Genomic DNA, 12,584 nt, shown 5'->3' with positions numbered 1-12,584 from the left:
ATTTCTTTAAGGAATCTCTGTTTTTTTGTTTGTCTTTGTACTAATGTTATGAAGTAATTGATGAAAAGCTGTTAATATTAAATGTTGAAGTCGCACATGTTTTGGTCTTATGTATGCACCCGAGATTTGTAATTTCTTGAATTCCACTTTCTTCATTTGTTTCATTATGATTTTGATAGATTTCATCGGAGATAGAATTCTTCAACCCTCTATCTTGTAATGTTGACTCCAACGTATCCTGTAGTAATGTGTTCCATAGATACTTGAAACTTGATACAAGAAAATCTTAATTTAATTAATTCCATTATTCAGTTAAGAATAACTGGGATGCTTATCATTGGAAGCAAATGCTTGTCTAATGAGGAACCCTACAATATATGATACATAAAAATGCAAATGTAAAACGACAAACAATAAAAAAAAATATATACCTATATAATTGATTTTGGTTTTTCTCTTTAAAAAAACAGGTAAATTTGACTTCAGCTCATTGGTTGGTGTTAGCCGCATTTTAGGACCGATATACTTCTTCAGTTTTGCTACGATTTCAATCTTCATCCTTATGAACATGTTTCTGACAGTGATAATTGAAGCATTTTGTGTAGTCAAACACTCCAGCTCTGAAAACATCCAAAATGATCTAGAAATCGTAGATTTCATGATACACCGCTTCAAACGATGGACCGGTTTTGCTGAAAAGCGACTAAAAAAACCAGTTAAAACCGTTCCATATATTGATGGTATGTATTAGTGTGATTTATACAATACCAAAAAAAAAGAACCAAGAATTGCAATCAGACAAAAATCATCAAAAATGATGTGTCATTTATGGACATGATGATGTCATATCACTACTGTATTTGAGAATATCACTACTATATTTGGGGTCATCACACTTTTTTGTCAAACTAGTTTGATAGTGTAGACAGAGCTTAAAACCACAGCAGTAGATTTACATTAAGAGTATTTGTGTCTTCCTCTATATACCGACCACATTAGGGACAGGAGAATACTGGTGTTTGGTATTATGATATTATGTATTAATTAATACATGTTTCAGTCCCACAGTACACCTAATTGTAATGTGATATTTTCTAATCCTTTTTGTGATACATTCCATATCTTGTGAGCAGAGAGTTGATAAATATCGACAGTCACTTTTCTGTGATTGAATGTGTTTTCTCTCACCTTGGTACTATACATTGCTTTTGTGAAATAAAAAGTTTTCTTCACTTTATACAATATAAATGACGTTTTTTATCTTTTTCTAGGAATCGATCCAGTTCAAGTTGATTGCGATGAGTTGAAAGAAAAACTAACATCAATGGTTGATAATTTGAACCTTTTTATTCGCAAGGAACGCTTGGAACATTTAGGTCCTGATTATGGTCAGAGCGATGAGCGTATCATATTTACAGCCTAGGCTAGAGTGATCTGTTTCATCTACTCTCACTCCTTGTAATGTATTTTAGTTATGTACGTACCAAATAGTGTATTATAGTATATCAATAACCAAGGATTTGATTATAAAGTAATTTCATTTTATCATCTGACAGTTTGATGGAGTAAGAGCAGTTTTCTGTTTGGGCTCATGCCTATTACTTGCTCCTGGCAAGATGAATTGTGAAATGTACTTTTATGAACTTTTGCCGAATAAATATTATTATTATTATTATTACATACAGTAAATTCATATTGTGGGTGAAATTAAAAAATGAATCAACTTATTCAAAATATATATATTATATGAAACTCAGGATAAATAACCTCGTAATAAGTAAAACCATTATGTTTTCGAGATAAAAAAATGTTATCTTGTTGTTTGAAAATCAAATTTGTCATTTTCTGTTATGTAAATGTGATAAATACATATTATTATTCAATATGCTGAGTAATGTAGATATTCCTCCTTTTCATAGAGTACTGTAGAAGATTTTGTTTACTTGTTGTATGACAATGTACCTATGTATTGCTAATACTAATGTAGTCCTACGGTAATAATTCTGATACTACGGCAACAAGTTTGAGTTAAAGTAGGCCTAGCATGCAATTACAAATCAGATTTAAGAGAAACTATTATATTATATGTTGATGAGTTGTTCATAGTAAAGATATGAATAGAATTGTAAAAGTAAAAACGTTTCGTCATACTGTTTAACACTGTATTAATATTAGTTTTTTCTCCCATCTTTAAACATACAGTAATAAAATAATTTGTAATACAGTAGTTCATTATTCTGTATTAATATTAGTTTGTGGTAACTATGACAACATTGAACTGGAGTATTGACAAAACATGTCAATATTATTGAATAGACAAAAACAAATCAACAATGATTCGATGCTAAAACAAAAGATCCTTTAAAGTGTATAGAAGTTAATTGAGTCCGTGACGCAATGACGCTAACAACTAAAACTGGAATTGTAATGTTAAATAAAAGTGTATCGTTAGTGTAGAGCCCCTATGTATTTATTTTTCATTTTCATAACAATATACATAGATATTAAGATAAAAGAGACAGCTGGTTACATTGTAATCATTGAAGTGTTTATTAAGATAATGATTTTAAATTTTTCCCGTCCACTCCCTAAACTTATTCCTCCATACGTTCCATCTCGCCCCCATTGCTCCTCTGACGTCATTGCTATCGGTTCCCTGTTTCCGCACTAAGACTTACGGTAGACGCTCCTTTGGTTGGTTCCTCTCTTTGGAAAACTTTCACCCACTTTCTTAGAAACACAAATTTCATGATACAAAAATGCTCCTTTAATCATCATCATTATCATTGGCGCAATATATATGTTTTATATTATTATTACTAAACATCATAATCCATGAATCATTTTTTTAAATGAATTTCCAATTGTTTAAATCGGTGAGATGGTAATTTGCATCAAACGAAGATGGTTTTATCATGGAGCTATAAATTATAGCTCCATGGTTTTATACATCGATATTTCTTTTTTTCTTTTGGGTTCGTCCCACTTTTATTTCGATACTCTGTGTACATTTATATATATTTTAAAGATATATACATATATTATTTACATACATATATATTTCTTTGTGAAATTTCGTTCGATATCTTGAAAAATAATCGAATTTAATGACGGGAAAACAAATCGAAAATTGTCCATAAAATTTGACTGTTCCAATAGTGTTTAGGGTAGATCGTGAAGATGACATTTTTAATTGTTATAATATATATACATTGCCTGTATAATACGGTATATGTAAATGTTGCAAGGTGTATAGCTTTAGATTAATAAATACAATATACATTATCTATTACAAATGTGAATTATTAACGTTTCAATTTTATATATAATGATATACGTATAAACCACAGAATATTTAATCAACCTGTTTAGATAAATGGTATAGTCCATATTCTTCCGATTGATTCTTTGAAATACGTAGTTGTGAAATTCTACTATTTCTAGTATGTTCAGTTGCGACTTATCAGTCGTTGAAATGACAGTTTAAGTGGTGTATATATTCGAAAGCTATAATGGCGTGGAATATATGGAAAACGGCTACAATTCTCATTTTCCTACAGGTATGTATATATTGATTTGTTAACGAAGTTAGGCAAGGCCTACTGCATCGATAAAAGATAAAGTATAATTGACTGTGCTACAATGTTTAAAAGCAAAAAGAAATCTCTTCCTTTTTCAGCCTTAAGTATTTCAATTTTTTTTTTTTACTATTAGGCCTACTAAGGCCTGTATTCAAAAGAGTCTCATTGTTATTACTCAGGCTTAAATGTTCCGGTAAATTTCGTCGCCTGTTTTTTTCAATAAAAGGTTTACATGTCCAATCCTACTTTTTACTTACTGTTTAGACCATTATATGGACGAGGTACAAGACATTTGCTGAATATCCATCTGAATGTAAGTAGGCCTATTATCATTTTGATTGTATCATTTCTAGACTCTGAGATTCATCCATGACCTCAGATGAAAAATTTTAAAATGTTGTTGTAGCATAATTATGTCACACAAGAGTAATATTCACTTGAACCAAAAATTAGATCTAAATAAAAATTATTTAACCGAAAAAACTGTAATTTAAAGCGAAAGTTAGTCGAATTGGCTGCCAGTCAATGCTTTTCGGTTGAATTTAACCGTTTATTTTGTCTTGTTATAAGTGAAAACATAATCTCGTTTTCGTTTTATTCTCTCTCTTTCTTTGGAAGTAATTAACTTTATTCAAACTGGCCTATTCAAAGTCTGATTTGATTGATCATTGTTATGTTGTTGCGGGGACAATAGGCCTACATCTTCAAGATTTTGGTTGGGTACGGCTCTTTTTAATCAACACGCGCGTTTTTAAAACGTACGTAAGTCCATAAGTGCGCCTTGTTAATTACATGTATCAACTCTCTCTGGAGACGATGTATTACAATATTATGTTATTTTAATTTCAGGCACTTCAAAAGATTCGTCTATTACATCATATGGGCCAGCACAGTTAACTGAAACCCTTGCATTGGGTGAAGAATTCCGTACTATTGTCGACTTAGAAGCTGCAACCGACATCTACGGCTACATTACCAGATGGATGATACAACCGAACAAAAACTACGGAACGATCAAAGTTGGTCTATACCGAAACTTTACCGGAAACTTTTCGATTGTTGGGGAAAACACGCTTGAAATCCGAGAGCAGAGTGGGGCGATGCAGATTTATGAAATCCCAAGAGATGAGCAGATATTTGTAGAGCCTGGCGACTTCATAGGGTACCGTTCAACCAACAACGCTATCCGAATGGATACCTCGGGCAGAAGAGAATATTCGTACGCAACTGTTTCTTCCGAAGATGACCTGGTCACATCTGAAGTTTTTCTCTCCAATGACGGGGTTGGACTGATGGCCTTAATTGCGGATGTTCGGCCAATAAGTAAGTATCTTCATCGGTGCCTAAAGATGTAGATAGGTCTTGATATACGGATATTGAACGTAAATCAGTAAATATGCTAAAGATGATTACGTAGGCTACGACTAGGCAACACTGATAACAAAAAAAGATTCCTCTTTTATAGGATAATCGAAACCATGGATGGAGGCAACGGCGCAGATCCGTTTTTAATGGGGGGGGGGGGAGGGGGGTCGTATAAAAATGAAATACTTTAGGTCGTTTCAATCGATTTCTGAGCACATCAAAATTCCGCACGGAAGAATACAATTATTTTGGGTTACGCACTTTTAGACACTGGTCCTGATGTGCCTCTGGTTATATTCACGAAAAATCTATTCTTCTTAGATACTGTATTTTCTGAAATTACATACAATACGTCATGTGTGTCATAGAAATCTTACGTTCTATTTCATTTCAACAATTTAATTTTGCTGTTGAAAAGTGAGGGGGACAATTCCCCACTAAAAAATATGTGGGGACATGCCCCTCCCCCGTTCCCACCCCCTGCGTCGGTGTATGGAAGTATAAAATTACCATGCTGAAGCATTAACTTATTAAAACTAAACTTAATTTGGATTTATTAAGCGCTTTTTATATTATGGCTAAGCATATCATAGATAATCTATAACAGGTCCACAAGAGAACGAGAACGAACGCAATGCGAGTAATTTGACCATCACAACCAATATTAAGTCGATTGTGGCCAACCAACTAAACTCGTTTGCGTTACAAGTTGCGCTTGTTGGATAAGGCCTACTAAGGCCGTGTTTCCACAGCCATTACAAAAATGATCTGTTCATTTTGAATCAGATACAAGGCCATATACATGGCTGCAGTGCGTGCGCAAATTTGAGTTAGCGTTTACCATGGAAGAGTCGCGTTGCACGCGACTTAAAATGTGTGTATTTGTGTGTCAGTCATAAACCGAAAACAATTCCCCCAATCACAACGCAACGGTTTGTCCTTCTGGTCAAATTATCGCATTTATCCGATAATTATCTTATTTAAATGAAATAATTATCAGTTCATTTTTGGCCGCGGAGACACGACCTTAAAGTGTAGGAATCATATAAGAGAAGGGAAGGTAAATTATAGTCAAAATAATTTTATATATTTTTACGATCAATATGTATTGACTTACAGCGCATACGGGTTGCTATCCTGAGAAAATCATTGATCGGGAAATGATTGTGAATTACGGTCTTTATAATGGAGATACACTTCGAATTGGAGAGTGCTATCAAATTTGCAAGAATTTGGACTACAAGTGAGTCATTATTAATGTTTTGGGGTTTTATAAATTTACAAGAAATGTCTATATAAACATGGAGGTAACTCCCTAAAAAACCTGAATTCCAAAGATAGTGTATCTAAATGCTGTAGAGGGCGCACAACACAATTCCAAGTTACAAAATGACACTATATCTGAGGCTGGCTAGCGGGTTTTTTGAGATGTTTAAAAGTAATGATAAGCCGAATTCTTTTTCCGAATTTATATATGTAGTAGTACTAGTAGTAGGTCTAGGATATAGGAACTCCAGACATTGGCCCCTAGGAGAGGTTAGTTGAATTAACCATGCCAGTATAACTTTATAATTATGTTTGTCAGCTACAATCCGTCCGCCGTGTCCCTGGTGTAGAGGCTTAGCTACTAGCCTAGGTAGTTGTTCTACGACTGCTACTAATTGGTCCAAATATGCTATAGGCCTACACACTGTCACTTTTCATACATTGTTGACTACAAAAAATACAAAATGTATCCTCTCGCCATAGAATTATTTGATTATCCATTTCAGGTACTCATCAGTACGAGATGGAGGAGCATGTCTATGTGGAGCCACCCTTACTCAGACGTCCGTGGCAGAAGCATTCTGCGATGAGATGTGTGGCATCAACGGAGATAAATGTGGTGGCGATTACCATGGTGATATTTTTGTAAACCCGGATCCAATTGTTAGTGTGGATGCTGTTTTTCAGCAAGGTTTGTTTTCAATAATCCTAAATGATTTTTCATTACAGCATGCAGAACCAGGGCGTATTCAAAGTTCTTTTTTTTTTAGGGAGGGAGGGAGGGGGGGGGGGGGGTCCGGGTGTTTTTTGGGGAGGGTGTTTATGAAAAGTGGGGCGTTTATATTTGGGGTTGTTTATTCAAAACGAATTTGTTTGTACTGTACATTCATCGAAACATAAACCTATTTAATACATAAGTATTACTATCTGTAAAAGAAGCCCTTGTTATCAGTTGAAATGAAAAGTTGGGACCTCTTCATATCGGTGAGAGAGTTGACGGCATTACATTTGTACATTTATTTATTATATACATTTTTAACATTAGAACCTGTTGAGGGTAACGTTCCACACAGTTATGAAATAACACATACAGGAAGTGGAATCGCCTGCAAATATTACCTCAAAACCAACGATGGACTTCCAGAACAGGCTCTGGATTTAACAAATGCAGAAAATGATGGTTTTAGGCCTCTGTAAGTGATCATTACAAACACCTTATAAATACAGTAGAACCTCTGTTAAGAGGACACCTTTAAAACCCAACAAAAGTCTTCTTAATAGAACTGTCTCTTGAATAGTAGACATAGTGTTAAAACATATGTTTGTTTTTCTTTATGGGAAAGTGTCTCAGTTTCCCCTGTTCATTTATAGTATAAAACCACTGTACTAACTAAATGTATGTATTCTGGCTTGATTATCTATATGACTTTTATATTGAGAATTTAACAGAAATAGAACATCTTTTCCGACAGGAGAAAGCAAAAGCTCCATTTTTATGTTTTTCCCTGAATTGTTAGAAATCAATCATATGTGGTTTTTGTTTACAGGAGAGCAGGTACATCAATACTGAAATTTTCCGTGGCAGATCTTGATGGAGATCGTGAGTCAGTAACAAAGACCTACCATGTCTCATTTGGAATCTTAACCCCTTCACTTACTTGCCCTGATAATATAGCATCTGGACGCGAAACAGAATGTGATCTAATTCTTGCAAGTGGAAGCAACGTACAAGTTGATATTGACTTTGGCACTTCAGACCAGTCTCCTTCGGAGTATGTCTTAGGTAAGCATGGCCTGTTAGTAGTAGGTCTCGTTTGTATTAACTTTCAGAATAGTCACAGTATGTCTAATTTATCTACAGTGATTTTTTTTGTTAATGCCTGTACCAAAAAAATAAGATTTATTTGGCCACTAGTGTACACACACTATTAATGATCCAAAGGATTTAAAATCACTTACTCTTTTTATTTCGTTACGCACTTGCACAGCAAAATACATATCTCCTATAATATTTTACACATTGAATTTATTTTAGACACCAGTATAGCATATTATGGTTCGACGGAGATAACTCATGATGTGAGATTTGATGAAGAAGTATCTGACGGACGGTATGCAAAGTTCAATAGCCCCATAAAGGAAGACGGCATATTGATTGAAGTACATGCACACATTCTGAATCCTGGAACATTCAAATTCGAGGTTTGTCAACGTTTGCTTTGTCAAGCCCCAATCCAGTGGCGATGAGCGATCACTAGCTAAACCCAGGCGTCCAAGAGCTTATGGGGACACCTGAGCAGGGTTCAGAGGAAACAAAAGGCTGAAAACACCTGCGATGGAAGGCCACTTAGTGTTCCTAAACCATGTAACAGTTAAATTAATAACATGTGTTTAACGTTAAGAGAATTCGTCAAAATTGATCTCCTGCAGTTCGTTTAGTAACCATTTTAGTGCAATAATGTATGTAAGCTTATGTCACTGCAGTAAACAGTTTGTATGATTAGCAAAAAATACCTTAAAGAGTATACATAATTTGTCATGGTCCTTAACGTTTAAATTTTTCCTATAGATTTTAAGACCTGTACAAGAATCGAATATGAAGTTCTGTTACAAATCATATTCAAACATACCTGAAAGTGACGACTGTGAAGAGCAGTTGAGTGCATGGCGAAGGCAATGTACAAGTGGAAAGTACTCATTCCGATTACGACAGTGTTTGAATGACACGGATCACCCTCAGAAACATGTGCCATTTCCAACAGCTCCTCCCACTATGGCATTTGAAGTTGTCAAACAGTACGAGTTTTCTAAAACTGTAACAGGGTTTGCTAAGTTTTCTTTATCCGATAATTTTGAAGTAAAGCAGGGTGATGTTATTGCTTGGTATAAATCGGGAACTGGTAAGAATGTTTTCAGACACTCTTAAGTATTTAATGTCTGTGTAAATTTGCCTTAATGCACAGCAACTTATAGTCATAATATTGATTATGTGGTGATTTGGATAAGAATTCCCAAACTACAGGTGTACATATCACATTCTGTAGGTTTGTGAGGTTGGAAATGCCCTGTTGTATAGTACTGATTGAGATCATCTTGGTTGTGCCTACATTATTATTATTATTATTATTAAATTGTATGTTTTTAATTCATCTTATTAGACATTTTGCATGCCTAGTAATTGCACACATTTTTCTGTTACTAGGTTTAGGTTTACTTGGTTTTGTAAAGAATGACACATCTGATTTCTATAGTTCATCGGTAGTTACTGATACTAACCTACCGCATAATGGTTTTGCTATAACTTCATACAGTCACAATCTGCGTGCTGTCGTGATTCGGCCTATTAAAACCAAGATTCGTCATGTGTATAACCTTCCGGCTAACACCGCATATGTCGATGAAGTTGTTACGGTAACATTGACAAACAATGCGAGTGAGACTGCGGTTGTTCTTACGGCTAACTACCACCTCCAGGAAGTTATTCTAGATGTTTGTTTGTTATTAGATGTTACAATAGGTAATGCTGGAATTTTTTTTTTAAATGTCTTCCATGAGTTATGTTATTCTGAATATATGTAGTTGTTTGACCTTTAACTACATATACTTTACAACTTATTGTACAATTGATTTTGTGTCTTTCTGTATGCTAACCACTATTAATTATCTCTTATATTCACTTAGCTCAAAAAGATAGTGTTGTTTCACTGTATATTCCGGATCATTTCGGACAGACTGAGGCCACTTACAGATTTAATTTGGGAAATGGAGATGAAATTGTGACAAGTGAACGCAACATTACCTACATCTGGAACACAACTGGTACCTATTTAGTGAAGGCAACAGGTTACAATGAAATTAGTACATGGAGTGATTTTGTACGTTTCTTTCATATTCCATTGCAATTTCATTTTAGAGCTAAAGATTTCTATTTCTATTACTACCAGAAAGTGTTGTCCTAGCAAATTTTGTTAAAAAGAAAAACTAATTATTTCTATTACAATGGATTCTAACAAATGGTATGTTTAATGTATTACTGTAAATGGTATGTTTAAATTGGTAAAACCCATCCTAAAATCCTATCCATGTTTTGACACACATGTAAAATTGAATTGGCCCCGAACATTTTTGATCAAATTTTCTAAATAGTTTTGTTGTGTTTTTATGTACAGCAAACAATCATTATACAAGACAACATTACAGGACTAGCCTTTATAAATACTACATCTCTGGAGATGAGAAATCCGGACTTTTTAGTTGAACCAACAGGAATTGGCGAAGCTGCTACTATATTATGGGATGTAACTTCTGGTAAGAATATGTAACAAATTTTTTTACTTTAAGAGTGGCAATTGTTATATATTGTATAATAACTTTATTCTGGCAATTCGAATATTAATCGTTAAAACGATAAAAATATATTTGAAAAAAAACCCTATTGTAAGTTTCACCTGCTTCTTCATTCAGAAAGTTCTTCTAGGGTGGTAAGTAAGCAATTAATCAAATGCTATTCTTTGCTTATCAGGAAGCCATATGGGTTATAATGTGACGATTGGTGATACAGAAATTCATCTTCTACCAGGAGAGGAGTTTCACCAAGCTTCTCTGACATATGATGGTGACAAAACTATCACTGATGTATATGCATTAAACACAGGTACAGTACAACTTTTACAGGGATTTGTTGTTATTGTGCAGCACCAAACCAAACTTGCCAAATAAGCTTTTCTGAGTATGCCTATTATTAACAAACTGAAAATAGTTTCAGGTGAATAATAATGTATATTGTTTTTTTCTATGCAGCTGTCACACGGTCGGTTATTGATTTAGGAAATGCAGTGTTAACTGCTAGTTCTGGTTCTTACAGTGCTGCTACAGGTTGGTCATCAGCCACTGCGGCAGCTTCAGAGACGGTCATTGTAAGTTGCACAGTGTAGTAGCCTCGATAAAGTTGTCATGCAATATCAATCAATGCCTTCAAGCAAGAAATGCAAACATTTTTTTATTACTAAGGGTGGAAAGCCCCTCTCAGCCATGTCGCAACGCTATCGAAAGATGTTAGGAGTGGGATTTAGAATAAGTTAAATAAGTCATCTAAATGGTAGATAAACTTGCATTTTAATCCTTGTTTTGCCACCTTGATAATACAATAATAATGACAGAATGTATTATTATTCGAGAGCATGTCTCTTGAATATGGTATACGGTCAAGAATAGCAATAGAGATAAGTAAAGGGAGAGCTGTGGAGCAAGAATATGTCCTGCAGTGGACTGAAGAAGAATGGTATATCCCAAATAAGAACTTTTTTGTTTTTTTTAAGCTGTACACTTTATAGTATTTTAAACCTATTTTCATTTTAAAGGTTGACTTGAAAAAAGCTTACATTTTAACTGGAATCATTATGCTCGGGAGTAACGGTATGTGGACAACATCAGCGAATCTTATGCATAGCGGTCATGGTATTAACTATTTATACATACCAGCTGATGATGGGAATGTAAGTTTAAAACGTAATTTATGTAATAATAATATGCGCATACTGATGAAGTAAAATAGAATAATGATGTTGAATAGTGATGAATAGGTGGATAAGGTTGCCTACAATTCCCAAGATATTGGGTTCAAATCCTGCCAGGTACAAATGGTTATATTTTGTATTATATTATTTCAATGAATAATAACCATAGTGAATTTCATAACAAAACAGTATCTTGATATGATATCCTCATACTTTAAGCTCTATTTACACTGTCAAACTTTATGTGATAACAAAAATGTGTATATATGGACATGATAATGTCATATCACTGCCATATTTAAGCCTATTACTACCATATTTGGACACACTTTTCTTGTCAAACTAGTTTGATAGTGTAGACAGAACTTTACTCTTTATGAGATTATGATAGTTTTTACTGGTTGTTCAATTTTAGATATTTGAAGGGAACAGTGATGCAGTCACACCACTAACGCACATATTTAAACAACCCGTTGTAGCTCGATACTTCAAATATGTTGTTCAGGGATACAGTAGTGGGGGAATTGGCTTAAAGTTTGATTTGCTTGGTCGAAGAGGTAGGTATCAGCTATCTAGCTTATTACCAACTCCTAGAGGTCTAGGTTATTGGTTTAAATGGGTCCCGCCTTGAAGCTTTGTACACATACTGTACTAGACAAATATAAAATATGTCGACATGGATATTTCCCTGAATAATCTCACCACTTTGATACACCCCCACACGTCAAGGTGTAATTTAATCTCAATGTAAAAACCTTAATAGAAATATCTAACCTGGAAACGCTTTCACACGTTCGTACCAAGGTTACAATTTGTTACCATATATTACATTTTAAATGCTTTTTATGTGTGAATC

The 12,584-nt window shown here is 34.2% G+C and overlaps 2 protein-coding genes across 2 annotated transcripts in view; both read left to right on the top strand.

The window, feature by feature from the left end:
• The window catches only part of LOC140062918 (uncharacterized), a 56,096-nt gene extending 52,773 nt beyond the window's left edge, over positions 1 to 3,323 (top strand). The window contains exons 49-50 of the mRNA XM_072109320.1: positions 471 to 740; positions 1,272 to 3,323. Coding sequence (XP_071965421.1) covers positions 471 to 740; positions 1,272 to 1,423 — 422 coding nt within the window. The 3' untranslated portion in view covers positions 1,424 to 3,323. The remainder of the gene's footprint in view (positions 1 to 470; positions 741 to 1,271) is intronic.
• A 25-nt stretch (positions 3,324 to 3,348) lies between these two features.
• LOC140062912 (uncharacterized) overlaps positions 3,349 to 12,584 on the top strand; it is a 43,610-nt gene continuing 34,374 nt past the window's right edge. The window contains exons 1-16 of the mRNA XM_072109309.1: positions 3,349 to 3,560; positions 3,846 to 3,894; positions 4,431 to 4,904; positions 6,066 to 6,189; positions 6,719 to 6,903; positions 7,258 to 7,405; positions 7,760 to 7,995; positions 8,248 to 8,414; positions 8,782 to 9,112; positions 9,415 to 9,729; positions 9,894 to 10,087; positions 10,382 to 10,520; positions 10,735 to 10,866; positions 11,013 to 11,128; positions 11,573 to 11,707; positions 12,144 to 12,285. Of these exons, the coding sequence (XP_071965410.1) occupies positions 3,513 to 3,560; positions 3,846 to 3,894; positions 4,431 to 4,904; positions 6,066 to 6,189; positions 6,719 to 6,903; positions 7,258 to 7,405; positions 7,760 to 7,995; positions 8,248 to 8,414; positions 8,782 to 9,112; positions 9,415 to 9,729; positions 9,894 to 10,087; positions 10,382 to 10,520; positions 10,735 to 10,866; positions 11,013 to 11,128; positions 11,573 to 11,707; positions 12,144 to 12,285 (2,935 nt within the window). The 5' untranslated portion in view covers positions 3,349 to 3,512. The remainder of the gene's footprint in view (positions 3,561 to 3,845; positions 3,895 to 4,430; positions 4,905 to 6,065; positions 6,190 to 6,718; positions 6,904 to 7,257; positions 7,406 to 7,759; positions 7,996 to 8,247; positions 8,415 to 8,781; positions 9,113 to 9,414; positions 9,730 to 9,893; positions 10,088 to 10,381; positions 10,521 to 10,734; positions 10,867 to 11,012; positions 11,129 to 11,572; positions 11,708 to 12,143; positions 12,286 to 12,584) is intronic.

The sequence above is a fragment of the Antedon mediterranea genome, chromosome 1, assembly GCF_964355755.1.
Source record: "Antedon mediterranea chromosome 1, ecAntMedi1.1, whole genome shotgun sequence".
NCBI lineage: Eukaryota > Metazoa > Echinodermata > Crinoidea > Comatulida > Antedonidae > Antedon > Antedon mediterranea.
Note: the sequence above shows the minus strand (reverse complement) of the source record. Positions and strands in the feature narration are given on the sequence as shown.